Source organism: Pipra filicauda, unplaced genomic scaffold, assembly GCF_003945595.2.
Source record: "Pipra filicauda isolate LSUMZ 115617 unplaced genomic scaffold, ASM394559v2 scaffold14_size4853619_pilon, whole genome shotgun sequence".
In the NCBI taxonomy this organism is placed as follows: domain Eukaryota; kingdom Metazoa; phylum Chordata; class Aves; order Passeriformes; family Pipridae; genus Pipra; species Pipra filicauda.
In genome coordinates this window covers 4,763,519-4,784,980 of record NW_024103985.1, presented here as the reverse complement: position 1 = coordinate 4,784,980, position 21,462 = coordinate 4,763,519, and the positions used below count along the sequence as shown (strand labels likewise).

At 41.4% G+C, this 21,462-nt stretch overlaps 1 protein-coding gene across 3 annotated transcripts in view; it reads right to left on the bottom strand.

Moving 5' to 3' along the window:
• Nucleotides 1–8,221: 8,221 nt before the first annotated feature.
• TXNRD2 (thioredoxin reductase 2) overlaps nucleotides 8,222–21,462 on the bottom strand; it is a 30,780-nt gene continuing 17,539 nt past the window's right edge. Inside the window, exons 12-18 of one of the 3 annotated variants that reach the window (XM_027733044.2) lie at nucleotides 20,974–21,110; nucleotides 16,293–16,388; nucleotides 15,946–16,038; nucleotides 15,432–15,503; nucleotides 13,454–13,551; nucleotides 12,441–12,517; nucleotides 11,130–11,218 (exon numbers count right to left, since the gene is read on the bottom strand). In XM_027733044.2, coding sequence (XP_027588845.1) covers nucleotides 12,490–12,517; nucleotides 13,454–13,551; nucleotides 15,432–15,503; nucleotides 15,946–16,038; nucleotides 16,293–16,388; nucleotides 20,974–21,110 — 524 coding nt within the window. In that variant the 3' untranslated portion in view covers nucleotides 11,130–11,218; nucleotides 12,441–12,489. Of the gene's footprint in view, nucleotides 11,219–11,245; nucleotides 12,518–13,453; nucleotides 13,552–15,431; nucleotides 15,504–15,945; nucleotides 16,039–16,292; nucleotides 16,389–20,973; nucleotides 21,111–21,462 lie in introns of those variants that run through there. The other 2 variants (XM_027733043.2, XM_039378920.1) reach the window with 2 other exon arrangements.

The following is a 21,462-nucleotide window of genomic DNA, read 5'->3' as shown; positions in this document are numbered from 1 at the left end:
ATCTGCAAGTCTGGTTTTATTTATAAGCTTATTTGAGTTTTTACTCTAGGCTCATATTAATCGGGTTTGTGGTTTCCACATCTGTATTGCTGATGCCCAGTGCAGACAGCATGCCAAGTCAGACCTGGGCATCCTCCAAGCTCCAAATGGAAAACATATGCCTCAACTCCAGCTACCTCAAGACAAGCAGGGCCAGCAGCCTCCCCGGTAACCGCAGCGGGTGCAGCGGGCGCAGCGGAGCCCTGGGGAGCTCTCAGAGGTGCCTCTCACGAGTTTCTTGCCTCTGACTTGCTCCAGGGGCAGCCAGGCTGCCGCCTGTGCTCCATTTGCTCTCTCTGATGATCAAGAGATACCAATTCCCTTCACAGCCTCCCCTCTCCTCTAGCTGTAGCAAGGAATTCCCAGACTGGACCAGTTAGCTCACAGTGTCAGCCAGCGATCCATATTCTCGAGGAAGATGGAAGAACTCCTGCAGCTGATGGCAATGCAGGATGAATTCTTTCCATAACCCTTGATTATATTTTTAATATTTATAAAAAGCATTTCAAATGTTCATAAAAGCCATAAATATATATATAAGAAGTGCCCATGCCCCTTGTCAAGCCAAAATGGATCCAGCTGTTCTGTGGTGCTGGTCTCTGATTGCGGAGAATCCCTGCATTAATGTGAAAGATGTATAAAGGGAATCCCAAACTAGAAATATGACCTCTGCTAAAGACTGTTCAAATCCACTATTAAAGAATATTTCAGGGAAGTACATGAACAAAAAGCTGATTGTCAATACAGCTGAGATCCAGTCCTGAGAACCTACCTCCACAAGGGCATCTCTTCTGCTTGCAGACACCTTTCCGAGCAAGTTGCTTCCAGACAGACTTTGCTTTGTGCTGGAACATCGCCAGAGTTTTGTGCCAGTGGAGCTGCATCACTGCAAACCTATTCATGGAGCCCCACAGAACCTCAGGGCAGTAGAAGTGCCAGACCTGCTTCTTCCCTGAGCACAGGAGCTGGAGCAAAAGCACATATATGACAGGAGCGAGAGAAAAGGAAGCAGTATTGCTGGTGGAAACACTAGAAATTTGGTGAAGGCATTCAAATTTATTCCCTATGTACCCTCTGATGGCCATCCAGCAGCCTCTGCCACCTGTAGCAATTATCTCTTTCCTGACTATTTTGACACAGTGATGCACAGCAGTGCCATAAAATATGGTTTTTTCGAGTTACTATAGCATCACCTGTGTGTGTTGCTCATACAGCAACACCATGATTAGCTTTAAGAATTCAGAGGAGGGAAAGGGGGGTATTGGGGAGGGGATAAAAAATTAACACAACCTCAGTGCCCCATCCATGCCAAAGGGAATCACTGTCATCCATCATCCACCTCCTCAGAGAGCTGCTCTGCCCAGCACGGCTGCTCCACTGGCTCCCAGGCAGGAGCAACTCTTATGAAATTGAGATGGCAAAACTGCAGTGTCTGATAACAGAGGGGCAGATCTGTCATCAGCACAGAAGGCAGTCATTCCTCGTGGCAGTGGCTGGAGAAAAGAAGATGCAATTAACAATTAGCTTTGGTAAGAGAAGACAAAACCCTTAACACACAGTTTCTACTGCAGCAAATCAAGCCACAGACTTAGGAATTAATGGCTCAAAGTCTTGGTTCTTGCCTTCCTAGATACACTAGAAGATGAAAGAGAGAGTGAATTTCTCCTGCCACTTCATTCTGGCTAGCTAAGAATTGGGGCTCAGCCATGGAGAAGGGCCAACCTTGCAACAGTTACAGGAAATGAGAAGAGTTTTGCAGCATTTCCAAGCAAATTCAGCACACCTTCAGATTTGTATTTTAGGCTTCTCACCCCAGAAAACACTGAAGCCTTTCAGTGGATGTTTCACTGTCTTCCCTTCCCATCCTCCTCTGCAGCTCCTCAGTTTCTGAACTTAGAACCAAATCCACACAGAGCTCCAGGTGTGTCAAACAGGCTTTGCTTTCATAGGTTTGACCTCTGAGTTGCATCTCCCTTCTCCCAGCCTTGGTTAATAGTTCTGGGAAAACATGCTCATGCCAGTTACACTGTTTATATACATAAACTGCAGGTTTATCTACATTGCTGTCTTCTCATCCATTCTCTTGAATCCTGCTGTAAGTCCAGCCCTGGCAGCAGCTGACCCACAAAGCTGTGTCCCCAGGCAGTGAGTGTCAGCTGTGCTGTAGTAAAAGGCATGGCTCAGAGGACATCATTCCTACACAGAGCTCACATGCATATTTTCGAGTGCTGCCTGGATTTTTAGCTTGGAAATTCTGTGTATAATTTAGATCTGTTAGATCTGTTCGACTTTCCAGCAGAGGCTGATTCAGATTTTCTAGAGATGTGCAAGGAATATGGTCAACTAACGTGCACATAAAAAGCATTGTTTCTGGTGCAAAGTCAGTTATCTTCCTCTCCCTCACACACCTTGCATGTAGATTAGTTCAGACTCTCAAATGACATTAAAGAACCTTGTTCTATTATTTCACAGTCCACAGGTGCAAGAGGAAACCAAATCCAGCCCAGTCTACAGGCCTAGTTCAACATCCTGTACAGCACTGCCAGCCATTCTCTCCCCCCTCCTTCCTGATCACTTTGGTTCTTTGTGCCCTACAATAATTTCCTCTTCTAGTCTCTCTTTTTCCCTTTGTCCATGGCACACTACAAATTACTTGTGGTTGCAATGATTAATTTCACAACTCACACCTAATTTGACCCTAATAACTTTGCCTGCAAAAGGGACGATTCCTTGTTGATCCAGACAACTTATCAGCCCCTGAACACAATAAGAAGGCGGGGCTGGTTGTCAGCAGGGAGATGCCCATTAGTCCTTTTCCAGGCGGAATGTCGGAGGTCCCTTATCAAGTGGGAGAGAGCTGGAGTACTGCAGGCATGCAGGGGGAGGCACACTGCTCCCAGCCTGCAAGGCCACACAACATGGGAAGTGGTGGCTTGAAAGAGGAGTGGAAGAATGACAGATGGTTTGTGCCTGTGCGTCCCTGCAGAGGACAGCGGGCCCGCCATGGGAACGGCGTGGACAGTAAAGGCAGCGCCTCAAGTGAGGAGTGACAAAGCAAGTCAGCCACGGATGGCCCGTGGGAGGCCAGAGGAAATGCACCATTAGTCAAAGTTGGAGGAAAAATAAAATGCGATGACAACAGGGCCATTCATGTGCTTCCCCTTCAAGGACTGACCAGAGCCTTCACAACTCAAAAGACTCAAGTATCAGCCCTTTCTCTCTGCAGCCAGGCTAATGTGCACCACAGAGTCTGAGAAACTCCCCTGTCACCTACATTAATTCTTATCTTGTTGTTCTTGGCTACACTTCACTGAAGTACAGTGAGGGAGAGTGCTTCAATCAATAATGTGGATCCAAGGGAACACCCCTCTGCTGTTCCTCGGGATCAGCTCAATAGCACAAAGCAAACGTTCACCCAACTGGGGAACTTGGGAAATATTAGGACTTCCAGAACTGGAGCATAAGACACTGAGGTGGCCTCATGAGGATGTTTAAGCTCACATGGACAATTGCATCACTCCAGGGTAGCTTTCTGCACTTCTGAGAGTTTGCTACTCAATAAAAAAATGCAAGAGCTCAGAGCTCTCAGTAGCCTCAGTGACAGAGGCCTTGCATTTCACAGCAGATTCCATCAGAAGTTCCACTTTGCCACTCTCCTGGAAACCCCGAGGCACTGCTGTCACAGCCTGTGAATCTGAGATTTTGTCATTAAGGAAGGATGATGCCCTTCAGAAGGTCCAACTGTAAACACTCACAAATGCTTGGTCTCTCATTCTTCAAAGGGGACCATACCCCAGCTAAGGACAGGACTTACTGAGAACTGCTCCTCTGGAGCTGTGGCATTTCCAGATTTGGAAGTACGTGGGAGCTAAAGGGAGATGCAAGCAGAAAATCCCCAAATGTTCCCTTACAAATACATTGGACTCTTACCCCATGAAAAGGGAATTCACTTACTAACACTAGGCTAAAAGGGGCTAAAAGTAGCTAAGTAAAATAGAATGTGCATCTTTCAAAAAAAGTAGAACAAGAAAAATTCGGGGATTACAATGAAATCCCTGATTAAGGAAGAGACCCGAAGAGACCTGAAATGTAAAGGTATCCTGGGTATGTGCAGAATGAACAAGGACAGAAATGCAAGCAAAGTCTGAAGTATCAAGAGAATTCTCCTTATTTTCCTGTGTTTGAAATATGTCTAACAAATAAGCTCAGTGACAAATAAAGAAGTAAAAATCAAAAGTGCTGTCATGATTTAATTAGATCCCAGCCTGATGTAAATTAAATTAATAAAAAAAAAAAAAAAATCCTTTGACAACCTGAGAGCCGTTTCTGAAGTCTCCAAAGCAGCCTTGCTGCTCTTGAAATGACTTCCTGTGAGATGGTGAACAATCTCTGCTTTCTGCATTAGGGGAGTCATTCACCTGAACCCAGCAGTGTGATCAGTGTGAACACCCTGCTGCCCAAACTGCTGCCTGACAACATCTTCCCAATCACTCAGGAGGCTCCTGCCAGCAGAACATTAGCTGACTCCATTTCTCTAAGGAAAATGCCTGGGTTTCCTGATGTTTCCAGCTGTGTTTGTACAACCTGCCTTCGTGTGAAGTTGAAAATTAATGCACTTCCTCTTGGTCCTTTGAATGAGAGAAAAAAGGAAGATTATAAAAATTAATAAAAATGCCAAAGCTCAATCCTTTGTCCCTGTTGAACAAGGGTTTTTAAATAAAGATTGCTGAGCTCAAGCTCCTGCATAAAGCTAAAAGCTGCCATGTAACCTGTTGCTCTGACACTGTGAACAGAATATTGGTTGGCTGCACTGCAGCTCATTCACATGAGTAAGAGATAAAAATAAAACAGGCTTTCAATGTGGACTGTTTTGTTGGGAGTACACCCTGGAAAAATGTATTTCGGCCTTTTCTCACAGGGAGCTGGCAAAGAAGGGAACATTTGTTTATTTTCTTGATTTTTGCTTAAAGCCTAAAGTCTGTCTTTTTTCACTGGTTTTCTTTCCCTTGGTATTTTAATTTAATGGAGTTACATAATATTCTAATAGACAAGGTATCTGTAGTCCTTTTGGTTTAGATTTGTTTGAGATATGTTACCACCTAGCTAATCCTAACTCAGCGCAGAGCCTTGGCAAAAAGAAGTCTCCTTGTCAAAGATTTAAGAAGAGGGATCTTGCTCTTTGTTTTTATGCTGAAACAAGGAGAACAAGCCTGATTCCCATGTTGCTTTAATGTAAAGGGAAGAAGGATGGAACAAACCTCAACTGGTCTTTGTGTGATCTGAAGGAAAAACAGGGGAGGAGGTAAGGGGGAGTATTTTTACAGTTCATCTTTCATGGAGTATAAAGACTTTCCTTAAATGAATGTGTTAATATGTTGGACATACTCTACCACAAACTGCTGAGACTTTTACCTGGAAAAATTTCCCCCACCCCCTCCTTGGAGCTGCTGGTTCTGACAGGCTGCAGCTCCCAATACCTCTACCCAGCTAACAATGCACAGCACCTTGTTCAAACAAGACTGGTCTCCATTTCACACTACCCCCCCAGGGAATATTCACTTTTCTCTTCAGACTGTATCTTTCTGACTGATGCAATCAGATTCTGGAAACCTGCCTTATTAGTTTATATTCCAGCTTCTTAGGGAATGATGTTAATTTTCCATTGTAGGACCAGAAGATTTGAGATGTGCTAGATCTTGTCTATAAGAAACAACCAAACAGTGGCACAGGCAGTACCAGGGTTAGAAATGACTGCAGTGAACAGCACTCCTTGCACAGCAAGTCCAGGAGTCACAAAAGAGACAATCTCCTAACTCCAACAGTGCTTGAAGAGAGGTCTTTTACAATTACACAATGAATAAATAAAAGTGCATTTTCTTACTTATTCACTTGAGATATTCTGCCTAATTTCTGCACCAGTTCACCATCCTAATTGTTTTCTTCCCAGATCTGTGGTTTACTACTAAGCCTTTGCACTGTGATGGCCAAAGAGTTCCATTATATCCATTAAAGATTAGATCATTTTCTTTGTTTCCCACAGCAAATAGGATCCCATTCATGTCCCAAACCGAATGTCAGTAGTTGGAATGATGTTTTCTTAAGGTGCATATAAGATTAAAGACTGAAATCAGATGCAGTGTTGCCAAAGCCTTTGTAATATGCATGTTTTTCATGGCAAGATGATTGACAAGAATTGCAGGAAGGTGCTGAAGGGGATATTTCACCTGGCCCATCAAAACTCAATGCAGAGGATTAGAACTAAGAAGAGCTGACAATATTGACTTTGAGTACCACAACGGAAACATAATTAGCTCTTTGACAGGTAGTGGACAGAAATATTCCATTTTTAAAAAATCAGTTAGAGTAATTACAGCATATCTGTTGCATGCTGCCCTGGGAAAAAAAAAAAAAAAGAAAAAAGGTCTGCTCTGCTGTTTCCTCTTTTCCCAGTAAAATTCAACTTTGGCACTAGAATAAATGCTTGCAAACCCAGCCTTTCTGCTGGAAGAACATCAGGAAAACTTTGTGCATAAAAGTAAAAAACCTCTCTTAAAAGAGAGCACACAGATCTGAAAGAATGAAAAAGTCAATGAATTTTATACAAGTTTACGTATTGCAAAACAAACTGTCTGCACTATGCTTATTAAAGGCATATTTCATTGCCTAATCATAGATGTCTATTGTACCTTTTATGTTTTGAATCATAATTGCAGCCTGTTCCCCAACTGTAATAATGAAAGACGTTTTGGCACATGCTCACATTGACTCCCCTTTAACAAAGCACTTAAGACACAGACTGGCATCCCACTGCAGTTAATGGGCAGCATTAACTCCGGGCCCTTGATGTCACTGAATTTAGACAAATGGCAGTTTGTATGGGCACAAAATTGCCCACTGTTGGCCAGCCAGGAGCCTCTGAAGAGAACCCTTCAAACTCCAAAGCCTGCACGACGTGCAGCTGCTTTGGTTAGAAACACACTGCACTGGGCAAAGGGGTTTTATGCTTTTATCAGAATAACTGTGCTGGGAAAAAAGGGTATCTGCTGTGCTGAACTGTCTTTTCCAGCTCCTGCTCTGCAATAATCTGAACTGTAGAAACAACTTTCAGTAGGTGTAATGACACGTCCCAGAAATGGGAAAAGGCAAAACTTAATTGTACACAATACCTTAGCATTGAGAACAAGTTATCATTAGGTGTAATACAAATAATGCAGTATATTCAGCTCTCAATTTATAAAGATTATTGTCTGCATGCTTGTCTGTAATTCTTTTTGTTTTGGGATTAAGTAGCATATGAAAATAAGGAACAAAAAAATAATGAAGAGTTTTCTTACCTTATTCCCTTTTTTAGCCATTGTTACTAGATATCCTAATTAGTTAGAACCTGCAATGAAATATTACAGGAAATTAAAACAGATTAAAAATGCAGAAATCAAAATGCCTTTAAATACAGTAAAGTCAATATTCACTCTCAACATCAAATCCAAGATAATACTAAACCAACCTGTTTCAGCAGCTCAGCATTACCTGACAATAATGGGAACTTCTCATCAAAATCAGTGCATTTACAGAAATAAAAGAAAATTGAGATGAACTGATCAATGTTCTCCCTTTCTTTTCTGACAGAGAAGTTTCTCAGAGTTCTAAATGTTGCTGGTCATTTCTCAATTAGTTTTCCAACATTTTTACCCAGCAGTACCTATAGCTGCTAACTGGCTTTGTTCCTATGCATTTTTTCCACTTTGTGTTCTGGTTTAAAACCCAAGGTAAATAGCTGGGGTAGAATAGTTTGGCCCTGTACAATCCTCTGACTGCACTGTATTTCCAGGGAGTTTACTCTTGACCTCAAGCAGGATGTCAACACACAGGGACAGTGAAAATACCTGTTAGATCTCATTAGCTGCAATAAACAGGAGAGTGTTTGAAAACATACTTACCAAGTCTACAGGTTCCCTTAAATTTAAAATAAGAGGCCATCCAGCCTGGAAAAATCTCCACGGTTATTCAGTTTACACACAGATACAGAGAGGTATCAACATTTCCTTCTTAAAAGGTCTGAGTCTGTCTACTTCTTCATTTCCTTAACACACACTTCAACCAAGAGAAACAACAGCAAGATCAAAAAACAAATCTATTGTAAGCAGAAAGCATATGTACAAAATTAAGCAAATACAATCACACATTTACTAGAAAAAATATTCTTTATTCATTAATTAATGCACAACACAATAAATATTGGAATCACACATGTAAGGGACCCAGCAAAGCTCAGACTTGTTTGCACCATGGTGTGGTTTGACAAACAGATCCTCATCAGCTGGCATCCTGTGAAGCCTGACTCAATTTGTTTGTTTTTTACATTTTCACATGCAATTAGTAATTTGCAGTGTACATCACTTGTTCCAATTGACATTAGTCAGGCTTTTAAATAAAACAATTCTTAAGCACCATCCCTGGTGAATCCTGCAGGAAAAAAGCACAGTCACAGCAGTTGTCATTATTCTGCCCTGCTGCTGATGTTGCCATCAGGGTTATGCAGCTGTGATGTGTGTTCAGTTTTACTTCAGTGGGGCAACAGCATTTTCCACTAAATGAGGAATAGAACTGGGCTGCTACTGAAGAGACAGGAACAATGTTCATCAGAATTCTAACACCAAGGCAGTTCTGTTACTTCTGAGAAAGATGACATGCCTTAGTTTCACACACTGAGCACACATTTCCTCGAGATCTCCTTATTTGCTGTCCCAAATCATTATTTTCAACTTTATGATGAATGACATTAACTCATCTTTCCACTGATTTGTCTGTAGGGACAGACTCCTTCTGCTGGATGCATTGGTGGGGCAGAGAAGCTGATTTTACAGGGCTAAAAACCAGTGCTTTCACTTATGGGAAACCAAAGGAACTATCAAAGGTAATCACTAGAAAAAAATCTTGCATGCATAGACATTACAATTCAGTCAGAGGTGAGAGATTTCTCACAGAAAGTTCTCTGTTTCAATTGTTAATTGCAATATTAAGTAAAACATTTTAAGAAACCCTAATGTATTATGAACTCCTCCTTTGTGAAATGTAATAGGGTTTTTGGCTGCACCATGCTCATAAGATCTTTATTAAAGGAAGCAGAAAGTTCTGACTGTGCAGGTATGCATGCATTTATATACAAAGTTTTCATCATTTCTTCTAAAGGCAGCTGTAAAATGCAGGCAGTGTTTCAGCTACACTTCCACTCAAAGTATTTCTTTTCAATTACAAACTTATGGATGAGTTCACAGATGAAAACTGGCAGATGTGACAGGGAATGCCACTTGCAGCCAAACCATATCACTCCTTCCTATTTTATGGACCAGAAATACTGACCAAAACTCAGGAAATTTTGTAAAGAAAGCGTTTGAGATTTCTTTTGTTGTTAAAATAAATAGTTGAAAATTCAATATTCTAGTATCAATGGAAGTATGATAAATGCCGTTACATAATATTTTACAAGGAAGTTCTGATCCTTTTTTTCTAGTAGTTTCTCTGACAGGTACAATTCTCGTGGTAAAAAAGATTTCACGGTCATACCAAACCAGCCATTCGTCTGTGTTGCAGCAGTGAAACAGCAATCAAATTAAAAATAGCAAAGATAGACACGATCATCAGACTATTCTTCTAAACTGTGCAACAAGCTTGGAATGAAAATATCAAATTCCCAAAAGAAAACACTGATATCAATTAACTGCAAAAAGGATACATTTGGTTTCACCTCCAGCCCATCTCTTCGTTTCCTGTGATCACTATTCTGCTGTAAAGGGTGCAAGAAACTCTGTGTCTATGCATAGCAAAATACTGCGACTTCCACTGAAGTTCGGTGCAGTTTTTGTGCTTGCCTTTGTCAGGCCACCCTCTCACCGGGCTCTGCACAAGCAGCTTCACTCTCGGGTGTTCCTTTGCTGCCACAGATTAGGCAGCACCTCCCCCTTCTGGAGAGCCCGAACAGCAGCAGGAATTCGGGACAGGGCAAGGCTTTCTCAGTCGGGCCGGTAGGCAAAACAAAGTTTGCAGAGAATTATTTTAGATCCTTGTTCTGAGCACGACTGTCTCTTTTCTAGATCGCTGGTTAATGTAGTTCCCTTCACTAATGTGTTTTAGCACAGCCAGACCTAAGTCAATTCAGATGTAGTACCCAGCTCATCAGTGAGAAAGTCTTAAAAACAAACCAAGAAAATATATCAGTGTCAGCCAGATTTCTGCATTCTACAAAAGAGAAAATGCTACATAAGTTGGATTATTAGTGGGTTTGATTCTACTTGTCAGCATTGCTTAATATGCACTGTTCAAGCAGTAATTTGTGAGATGTGTCAATTTAATTTGAACTGAACTAAAAATTTCAGGAGTAGGCAGAGAAATCACCATAAAATTCAACTCTTCCTTTAGCACCTCTGAGCTCATTCATTCTCAGCCATCATCATAACATTGTGCCCAGGATGCTACTGATTAATGCCCTGGGATTCTTCCAGCAGCAGCACAGCCTCAGTGATAGATGATTTTCTATTAAATTCCTGTATGTATTACATTTAGAAGAAAAATCCCGAAGATGACTGCTTACCCATTGTTACACACTCTGGGAACTTGCTTCTGCTCGTGAGCACAGCCTCAGCAGTCACTGCTGGCATCAGTAAGGAGCTGTGCAAGCTCAGGACAAAGCATCACATCAAACTGCCACGGGAGGCCCTGTCCAGCCCCCAGCATCTGTGGCACCATCTCGGGAGGCACTTTGCCAGCAGTGCCAGCAGAGGAACCCAGGGAAAACTGCTGCACTTGTAGGTGGCCTCAGGTGTCCCTGGCTTCAGTTACATTCACATGTAAAATACTGGGATTATTTCCCAGCTCCCAGCAAGAGAAGGGTTTTAGGCACTTTGAAAGAGAGAGCTTTGTTACAGCAGGACTGCATTGGTGTTAGAACTGAGATGGTACAAGGATCAAACCATTAATGCTGTTTCAACTCTAGGTGCCCCCTTTCTTCACAAACATATTTTGTGCTTTTTTCCTTCTTTCCAGGGATGGTGTTTAACCTCAGCAGCCTGTGACTGTTGCATCCAAGCCAGAACGCTTTGTGATGTGCAGCTTGGTGACCTCCTCAGCACAGGTGGGGTGGATGCCAACTGTCTTCATCAGCTGAGGATACGTGGCACCACACCTACCAAAAACAGCAGAAAGACCCACACAGTCAAATGCTCTTCACCTGAAACAGCCAGAAGGTCCAAAAACATCAAAGTAATTCTGCTCTTGTCCATTTTATCAGGTAGAGGAGCTCATCTGTTTCTCACACAATGCTGTCTCTATTATTTCTCAGGCACTTACACAACTGTAGACGCCCAACTTCATGGCATTGAGGCAGGGAAGAATTGTCATAAGGGTTGAGACAGAGACAATTAAGCAATTTACCCAAGTCACAACTGAGCCTATGGCAAAAACATCTGACAAAACTGCAACCTTCAGCTTTTCTTGTACATACATGTGTGTCTCACTAACTCAGATGGAAAACAATGCACACATGCACACAGAGGAAGAAAATCTGAATCAGAACTGCTGGAAAGAATCTGCTGAAGGAAGCAATACCAGAATATTATTCCATGATCTTACAGAAAGTCACTGGTGCTTATACTGAACATATCAATGTTATAAGCAGGAGAATAAAAAGCCTCTTATTTGAAAAAAAACCAATCCAAACCAAAAAAACCCCACCAGAAAACCCTTCAGCTAAAATCCCACTTGCTTAATTCCTTTACTTGTCCAATACATTCTTAAGACTTGATGACTTTCCTTTGAGCTGCTATTCCTGGCAGGTCATGCTTTAAGAATAGCTGAAATGGCCCTAAATTTAAGAATTGTTTCAAGCTCTCTATGGAACAGTGTTATCTCCCTCTACAAATTACAGGGAAGGGAGCCATAGATACTTTCTGATGTCTGCACGTCCAAAAAGCACCGACAATCAGAGGATCATTGCTGAGCACAGATGTTACTGGAGTGCTAAGTGGGGAGGGAAGATGAAAAATCGTCCTTCAGAGAGGCTGAAGTGAGACCCAGTGCTTGACAAAGGAGAACAGCTCTTCCAGTGAGTGTCCCATACTGAAAGCTCTGGATTTGTGAAGTGCAATAGAAACCAGTACAAGAACCTGACCTGCTGAAAACCTCTTACTGTGGCTAAAATTTTAATTTCCCTCAAGCAAGGCAGAAAAGCACTCCAGTTTCATGTGCTTCCTTTTCAATGGTTATTTTGGATAAAACTTCAAAACAATGACATCCTAAAAAATGTAGTTCTAGAATCTATACCACTGGCAATTAAAGGACTACAAACACATGTTGAAAATGTGTACTGAGGGTACACTGCAATCAGTGATTTCCAAGATATTCCTTACGTGATACTTGCGGTCCTGCCTTCTTAATCCTTTCTGCTTTTCATTTATGCTAGTCACTCACATCTCTAAGACTAAAACTGCAATAAAATGGTGAGCACAATTAGGAAAATGAACTCACACCACAACTCAGGGTGATTTACTGTGTGTCCCAGACTACTTTCTTCAAAGAGGGAGTTAAAAACTATAATTTAGTAATGTAAATATACAAATCAACATTTCTGAAGATAAGGATGATAAGAAGGGAAATGTAACAACAAATATGAAATAATTGTAGCCCATGGGAGGCATAGCAGGAATTTTCCATTTACCAGAGAGGACCCAGAATCATTCCTTACTCCTTCAAAGGGAGGGCTTCTATATTAATATTTGAGGAAAATCTTGAACAAGATCTGATCACAAATGGTAAGTTTGTTATTGCAATTATCAGCTAGCTCCAAACAAAAGTACCTCCCCTCTCCCATAATCCTACAGAAGTTTCTTTTTTACTATATTATGATTAGCTTATACCTCAGAAGCATATAGGGATTCATGCAAGTCCTTGCTGAGCTTTTGAGGAGCAATGGTTGTGCACATTTAAAGATAAGATTAGGAAATCCTTGGCAGGTGTAAAGAAAGGTTTTTATGAAAAGCACAAATATCCTTTAAAAGAAGTAGCTTGCAAAACTATATAGTGATTGCTTATTCTGTGCATAGAATGCAAAAGAGGCTACACTGAAAAACACTGACATTAGTAAGTTAATGCACAATTTTGGTTTTTGCTTTAACTATATCAAGTCAACAATATATTTTCCTCAGTTGTTTCCTTAGCTATATCCAGTATTACAGTAACTAGACCCGATACATCTTAATGAAGAACTGCAGTATTTTAAGTGAAAATATGTGCAACACTTCACAAAAGTAACAAAAAGCCTGCATTCTTTATAGTGTTGCCAAAACTAGGCAGCTATCTTTTATAATCTTACAATAACTTAAGAAGCAGGCTTTAGAAGCTGGAGACATTCTTTTGTACTTACTTGATTCCAAGAGCAAATCCTTGAATAACTTCGCCTGCATTTGGTCCAATGAAATGAAGGCCAAGTATCCGTTGCTCCCTCCCTCGTAAGCACACCATCTGAAAACAATACATGACACAGAGATCCTCCCTTAGAACACTTAAAGATAAGGCAGGAAGGTGAATTAAATGCAACTGAAGTGCCCCAGGATCCTAGTTCAGCTGGTCGTTTCCAGGGTGCCAAAAACTTACACACTTGCTCCAGTCTCACTGACTTCAACGGGTCTTACTCTGCTCTTGAGCACTTTGCTGGACTGAGGCTTCAGCAGGGTATTTGTGTCAGACTGCAGGGAGCCACTGACAACAGTCATCTGTGCTATTGAATACTTTGGTGTTTGTCATTTGTTTGAAAGCCTCGAAACACTTTCTGTGGCCTGGTAACCAGAGCAATGTTCTTTTCCCCAGACTGGCCACCTCAGCACTTCTCCAGGCCTGGGCAGTTATTGCCAGCAGCTCATCAGCTGGATTGGCACAGTTATGCCAGCAGCTCATCAGCTGGATTGGCACAGTTATGCCAGCAGCTCATCAGCTGGATTGGCACACATGACCACTGCCAATGATGGGACACTTTGGGCCTTTGTGATTCAGGCAGGAAGCACTTGGAGCAGTGTCTGGGGGGACACATTCACCACACTGGCCACACGACCGAGCTTTCTGGGTCAAGCCTTGGAAGCAGCCAAGTATGAAGGTGAGTTAATAAGGATCTGGGAGAGCTGAGTCACTGCACACTTAACTTTTATTAGAGAACGTAATGAAAACTTTTTAGTTCCTTTAAGGACACCATCTTTATAATTATAGAAAAGAAAGAGTCTCTCCCAGCATCCTCCCATCAAGCATTAAATCATCACTAATCCAGGAGGTTCTGCTGTTCAGTAAAAGCTTGAATTCTTTCCTCAGGAATGCTGGGAACAGCAGCAATCCCGACATGTAACTTTAAATTTTGAGGAGTTTTAAAGAAAAAACTCTCTTGCAATAGAGTTTGAAATACTCAAGTTAAATGTTTTGAGAGTTTAGTAGGGACTATATTCAATATCTCCCAATAACTATTATGCTATTACTACTTCACCCTCAAATATTTACTTTAACTGACATAATTCAAAGGGAATACATAAAAGGAAATAGCATCACCTTAGTTGCACTGGTAGTTGGGACACTTAAGGCAAGTTACTAAGGCACTTATATAAATCAGATGTGACAAAATACAGCCAGAAAAACTGGCTGCAACTACTGACAATGGACATCTCTTACATAACAATAACAACATAACACTTTATCATAGAACTGATGGACCTATTTATGCAAAAAAGATTGTTCCCTGATGTTAAGGAGAAAAGAAAGAAAAAGAAAACTATGATATATTCTACCAACACTACACTTCACCTTATCTAAGATTCTCTACTAAGGGCAAGTGCATCAAAAACCTTTCCAACACTGAAGCGACTGGATGGCTCTAGGAGAAGATATATTTCAGGTCTGACACTTTGGTCTTAGCCAGGAGCTTTTTGTTTTCCTGAGTAAGACTGAACAGTTACTCTACTTTTGTAAGCCTTATGCTTAATTCTTCTGAAGGTAGCATACTTTGCCAAGAGATGGCAATGCAAATATTACATGTAACCAGTTAAAAACTTTGCTGGGAGAAGCAGAGATTGATGTCTATAGAATTTGAAATATTTCTTAGGACCTTAAGAGCAGTCCAAAGACAGTATTAGTCAGCAGAATGTCAGTTCTGAGAAATGCTAATATCTGTAAAGCAATTTCAAGATGCAATGGGATATTTAATGAACATTAAACATTTGGAGTTACACTAGAGAAACAGGTTGTCAACAAGAAAATATCTCATCCACCTTGAGATGTTTTTTGCCAAACAGCTCTCCTTAAAGCTGGCTGCACCATATCACTTGCTTCAAATTAAAGGCAAGTTAAAAGCTCACAGAACTCACTTTCATATAGCACTGAGTTGCATCTCTTTCAGCCACTGTAAACTCTAAAGGTTTATAATACGCATGGAATACCTGGTAGGAAAAACAACAACATTTTGTGTTAGAGAGCACTATTATGTCCAAAACTGCCATTTAATATTATAATGACTGCTATTACTACGTCTTTATACCTCTGTAGAAAAAATTATTTATTTAAAACCTTTTCATTATTTTAAAGGAAAATATGGAAAGCCCAGCAAGATGCTGCACAATATAACTTGCTAAAATGGCAGCTACTTTAAAGCTGTCACCCAATTTTAAAGCTGTCAATAATTTCAAGCCCACTAGGTAGCAGTTCCCATTGTGACCTGCTGCAGTACTACTAAAGCTCTGAGCACTTATGGAGACACCAACTCCATAACTGCAAACACAGTATCTTGGGGGTCCAAAAATTTTACCTGATCCAACAGTGAAAATCCTGTCTGTTCACAGTGCAGCTCTGCCACCAAACAGAGAATTACAAATGATTTCATACCTCAATATTATCTGACCCGTGACACTGCACAGCTGCTTCTTCTGACAGTCCAACACAGCCATATTCCAGGGGAGTGAACACTGTGGTGGGCACCTGCTCTGGGGGGAACAGGGCTGTTACTGGGGGACACGGGGTGTTACTGGGGGACACGGGGTGTTACTGGGGGACACGGGGAGCAGCTGCAGGACAGACCCCAGCACCCTGGGCAGGACTGAGCAGTGCAGCTCTGGCACACACATCAGCTGTCAGAGCTGCACTCCAGGGGACAAAATGCAATTCCTTTAAAAATTCTTCAGGCAAAAACAGTGTAAGATTTTTATTACTGAAAGGAAGAAGCAAGGACTCACACTGTCATAGTCCATCAGCTCTGAGGACTGGCCAAAGAGGCGCTGGGCCAGCAGTTTGCCTGCAGCGATGGCTGTGGGAGTCAGCTCAGGGCGGCCCTGAGGAGAGAGCACAGAGCTGCCTTTGAACCCAGAGACAAGCAGCATCCAAGGAGTTCTCCTGGGACCACGGGCAGAGGAAGGCCAGATCTTTGGAATTCCAGCCTGGCAGCCAGGGCTCAAACAGAGAAGGCAGGAATAACTTCTCTCCAAACATGCTTTTAAGTCTCTGAGTTCACTGTCTGTCTTAATGGAGGGAAAAAATGTCATGAATGTGTCAAATCTTTACATCTTATCATGTCACCTCTTGAAAAGCAGCACATATTCACATGCTAACCACTCAGTTCCCCCTTTCTCTCCATAGAAAGTCATCAAGAAATTTTTTAGATGGTCTTTTTAGAGCAGGAAGAGCCTGGTGTAAAGCAACAGTGTTTTTATAACATCAAACCGTTTAAAAAAATTTGTCTGACAAGTTTTTACAGAACCCAGGCACAAAACACAGCTATTTGTAGGCACTATTGCTGACTTCCTAAGCTGGCCCTGGGTTGGAGAAGTGGAGCTGGTCCTGGTCTCAGGCTCTGCTATTACAGGGGAGCTGAAAAGGATTGGTATTGGCAAATACTGATTTCCTGGGACTGAAAAATGGAATGACAGCAGGGTATGGCCAGGACATGCTCCAGTTCAAGCCATGAGCTCATCCAAGACACATCATCAGGACGCTCGTCTGACATGAGGAAAGAGGTCACCAATCCCAAAGGAATGATGTGGAGATACAAGAAAGCCATAACTGAGAAACTCCCCTGTGGGACAGCATGGAATGCTTTGTGAAATGTGGGAAGTTTGGATTCATACAGGTCCTATTTAGGTGCAACACTTGTCATGCTCCTGCAAAGCCCAGTTTGGAGGCAATCGTTCAATAAACTCTCAAAACCAGTTTTCAGCAGAAAATAAGAATTCCTCACCACACACATTCAAAGTTTTCCACTTATTTTCATTACCCTGAAGTTTTTTAGCATTTACTACAATCCAATCTTCTCTCCCAGCTTATCTTTTTTTGCAAGTTGCTAGATAGACTCTGGTATTAGCTACCATTTCCTTCAATACACTAACCATTACCTGCATGTTAATGTGCATTTATGCTTTTGTCTGTACTAATAACCACTTCAAAGTCTACTGCAAAAAACCAAACTGAAACATTATGTCTAACCTGATAACAGAAATTACAATTCTAAATGTTAATGAAGACTAATCTGTTTTTCCTCCACAGCTCATGACAAATCACAAAACTGCAAGCCTATCCCTTTCTTCCCCCTAACATCCATCACGTCACAATTTTTTAAACCCAGCATTTTGACTTTAAAGTCTGTAAATATCATTTACCAGATGAAATTTGCCATTTGTTTTTTCTTATACGCATTTGCCTGAAACATGGCTGCCAATCACTTCTGCAGCAGGAAATACAGATGTTGTTTTGGCATTCCAGAAATGAATAGAAGATTGGAACGAGAGATAAAACTGTGAAAGCACCGCCATGCATTCCATAAAACCCAGCTAATTACTAAAACATCCACGCAGATAAAGCCCAATTTCTCATAAACAATGACTTAAAGACCTTTCTTGGTAAATATTTGAAATTAACATTCGCTTTGCAGTCATGTGTAGAACTACCCCACTGATTATTATGGATACGACTTGTTCATAAGAATCCTCCAATGTATTATAGGTTTAAACGAGATGGCTCCTAAGAGAGTTTAAAAAGCTTTGAAGTAATGTGTATTTGTTCTAACACAACTCTTTTTGGTCTCATTTCCATTCAAAGCAACATACTGTACATTCCACCTTCTCTACACATCTTTGTTATAAACCCTTTGAAATATGACAGATGTGGAGCGGCCTGACCATATGACAAACTCCTTCTGAGAGTGTCTTTATGGTGTGTGCCATGCTTTTCAACAGCAACACTACTGCAGGAAGAATCTGAACACAGGGAGTTTATATCAGCACTGAAAAAAAAATTCAAACTAAAATTCCAGCTTGATCTTCCTCACCCTGATCACAGAAGATGGAAATGCCACAATGCAATTTCACATGGCAGTTGAAAATAATATTTTGTCAAAGCTTGAAAAATGTTTTTTGAGGGCAGACAAACTGACTGACGTCTGGAAGACTCCCCCCCCTTTTCTCCAAATGAACAGCTTGGATAACACCAGGATTCCATTTGTCATACAAGGGTGCAACAAGACACCCAGGCACACATAATTTCCCATTGGTACCAGCTGGGTATGACTCCCAAATGAAAACAGTCGTTCTGAGTGATCAGCAGCCTGCCCCCCTCCCCTCCAGCCAGGGCACTGCATTCACACCCCACCAGCAGTCCCTGCCCTGTGGGAGCAGTCCAGGGGCTGTTCAGGAGGGAGGAGGCTGCAGAACTACACTTTGAGAACAGCACTTCATGGTAACAAAGACACTCTGACAGGGGGAGAGCAGAGAGAAATCCGGAGCAGGAACCTGGGGAAAAATAATCTTATTCTTCTGATGACTCTCAGGGATCCCTGATGCTCCCCCAGAGGAAAGGAGATTCCCCTTTCTTTGCTCTTTGGGTGGGTCACACCCAGACAGGACCACACCTCGAGCTCTGCAGCTTCTGTGGTTCCCAGCAGGATGCACTTGATTCTCCTGTGTGGGTGCTTTGAGATGGGCACCAACACAGAACTTTATTTTAGTGCTGGTTCCCATGCCAATGTGATTTATTATCTAAATTAATTCTGCTTAAAAAAAAAAGGCCTAAATGGATTTAAGTACTCAAATAAAATAAACTTAATTGCTTAGCAAGTGGAATTACACAGCTCACAGTGTGCTGGAGTCAGATAAGATAGTGGCAGTAATTCCTTTTATCTCTAAACACTTTAAATGTATGATTACTACACCATGATTTCTTTAATTCCCTGTATTGAGCCCATATGCAGATAAAAGCTTAAGAGAGTATTTCTACAGAGCACCTGATTTAACTCTTCGTTTTTCCCCAGTTGTACACTGGACACAGCATAGAACTGTGTTGCTGTTTTTAACATTTCCATTTAAAAGTATCTATTGAATAACTCAAGTTCAAAAATCTGCACTGATAAAGACAAAAGCAGGAAAAGGAAATCCAACTTTTAACAACAAAATAAAGATGACGAATAAATGAATACAATATTTTTTAGATCCAGAGTAAGAAAGAGGAGAGCATCCTGCCTCCAACTTTATATTTCTTACTTAACCAAATCCTCAAAGGGGAGAAGATAAAAAGCACCCAAAAGGAAATGACTTGCCCAAAATAACACTGCAGATTGGCAGCAAAATAAGCAGCAGAATCTAAGCCCTGTCAGCATTGCCTCTAACAACTGCTTCTTGGATGCAATCAAACAGAGAAGTTTGGAAAGCAGGAGGCCCAAGCAAGGCATATTTATCAGGGACAAGCAGGTGTAGGAGGCCATTGTGAGCAAAAAGTGGACTTTAGGAAATATCCCAGAGCAAGAAGTGACAAGTACAGAGGGAACCTGCATGTGAAGTGAGAAGAAAGGACAGGAATTCTACAAAATCCCAAAGCTCTGAGTGACTGGACAGGACAGAAGCTTTGCAGAGTAAAAAGGGGGAAAAAAAGGACAAATAGCTAAAAAGGAAAGAGTTTTAACACAATTTAAAAGGAAATGGCAAGTCATTCACAAGAAGATGGAGATGGCCAGGAAGAAACACATGTCTACACAGAGGGAAGAGGTCAGGAGTGGTCAGAAGATTTCTGTGATTTAAGTGCCTCGGGCAGCTCCAGAGTCCAGTCAGAGATTTGCAGGGCTATTCCCAGGACATCATCTAACCTGTTACATCTCTTCCAAAACTCAGGGCACCTGTAGGGTTTATATCTGAGAGACCCTTAAACCATTTAAAACATGGCAGAATGAGAAATCTTTCAAAGGTCTCTAAAATTATACTATACATTATGTCTGGATATTGCTACAGTATTTAGATTATATTGCTTAGGTTATAATGTCCCCTCCTTAAAAAACAAACAAACAAATCCACACAACTCACGTTTCCTTGGCATAATCATTCACAAATCGTGAACAGAAGTCAAAAGCATTTAGTGTTTTCAGCAATTACTTTTTCTTATTCTAGAGGAAGATACTTTTGTCAGAAGTATTTTGCATCAGGGAGCTGAAAAGCTGTCTTGTGTTTAGTCTCGATTGACACCCAAAAACATGGAATTACAGAACTTGTCACAGTCATTCCCACCGAGTGTGCTCATCTCCAGAAGGCAAGAACTGCTTTCACTCAGCATTCACAGGCAGCATTAAGTCATGTGTCTAAAGTGACAAAAACATTATTAGGAAGATAATTGAAGTGATAAAGACATCATTATTAGCCTCTGACCAATGATGCATTCCCTGATAAACATCAGCAATAACCTCCCATGCTGAGACACTTCACAGGATCCATGTGAAGGAAATGACTGACCCAGGTCCTGGCACAAACACCCCAGCTCTGCCAAAGGAAAAAGTGCAAAACACCGAGATATATGCTGGGGCATGACGACATCTGGGGACTAGTTATTAGTCAGGAACAAAGTTGGCTTCCTGTTATTGTAAAATAGTTTATGTAGACTCAGTACCTCGGTTATGTCTCCAATTGCATAAATGTGAGGAACAGAAGTAGCTTCACTGGCATCAACAATAATCTTTCCAGTTTCAGAATTAGTTTTCACTCCAACTGTCTCCAAATTGAGAGTTTTAGTGTCAGGGGCTCGGCCTTAAGGGAAAAAAAAAAGAAATGAAAGCTATTGAGAACCATCTGCAGTGTTAATCTAAAAAGCTGGTATCCTCCACTGTGGGTTTCCAAGAACTTCCCGTTATGTAACAGCCCAAGCAGAAACATGACAAAACTTATCTCATCCTGGGAAAGCTGCAGGGGTGGCAAGTATGGATATGAATTCCTTTGCTCAGAGGAGCTCAACCACTATTGCCTTTGCTCAGACTATTCCAGAGGAAGTTATCCTTTAGAAATATGAAGGACAACACCCACTGCAAAAAGTGCCAAACACACGTGGTTTGGAATTTATTGAACATTCTAAATTCAGTTTCCTAATGTAGCATGAATACAC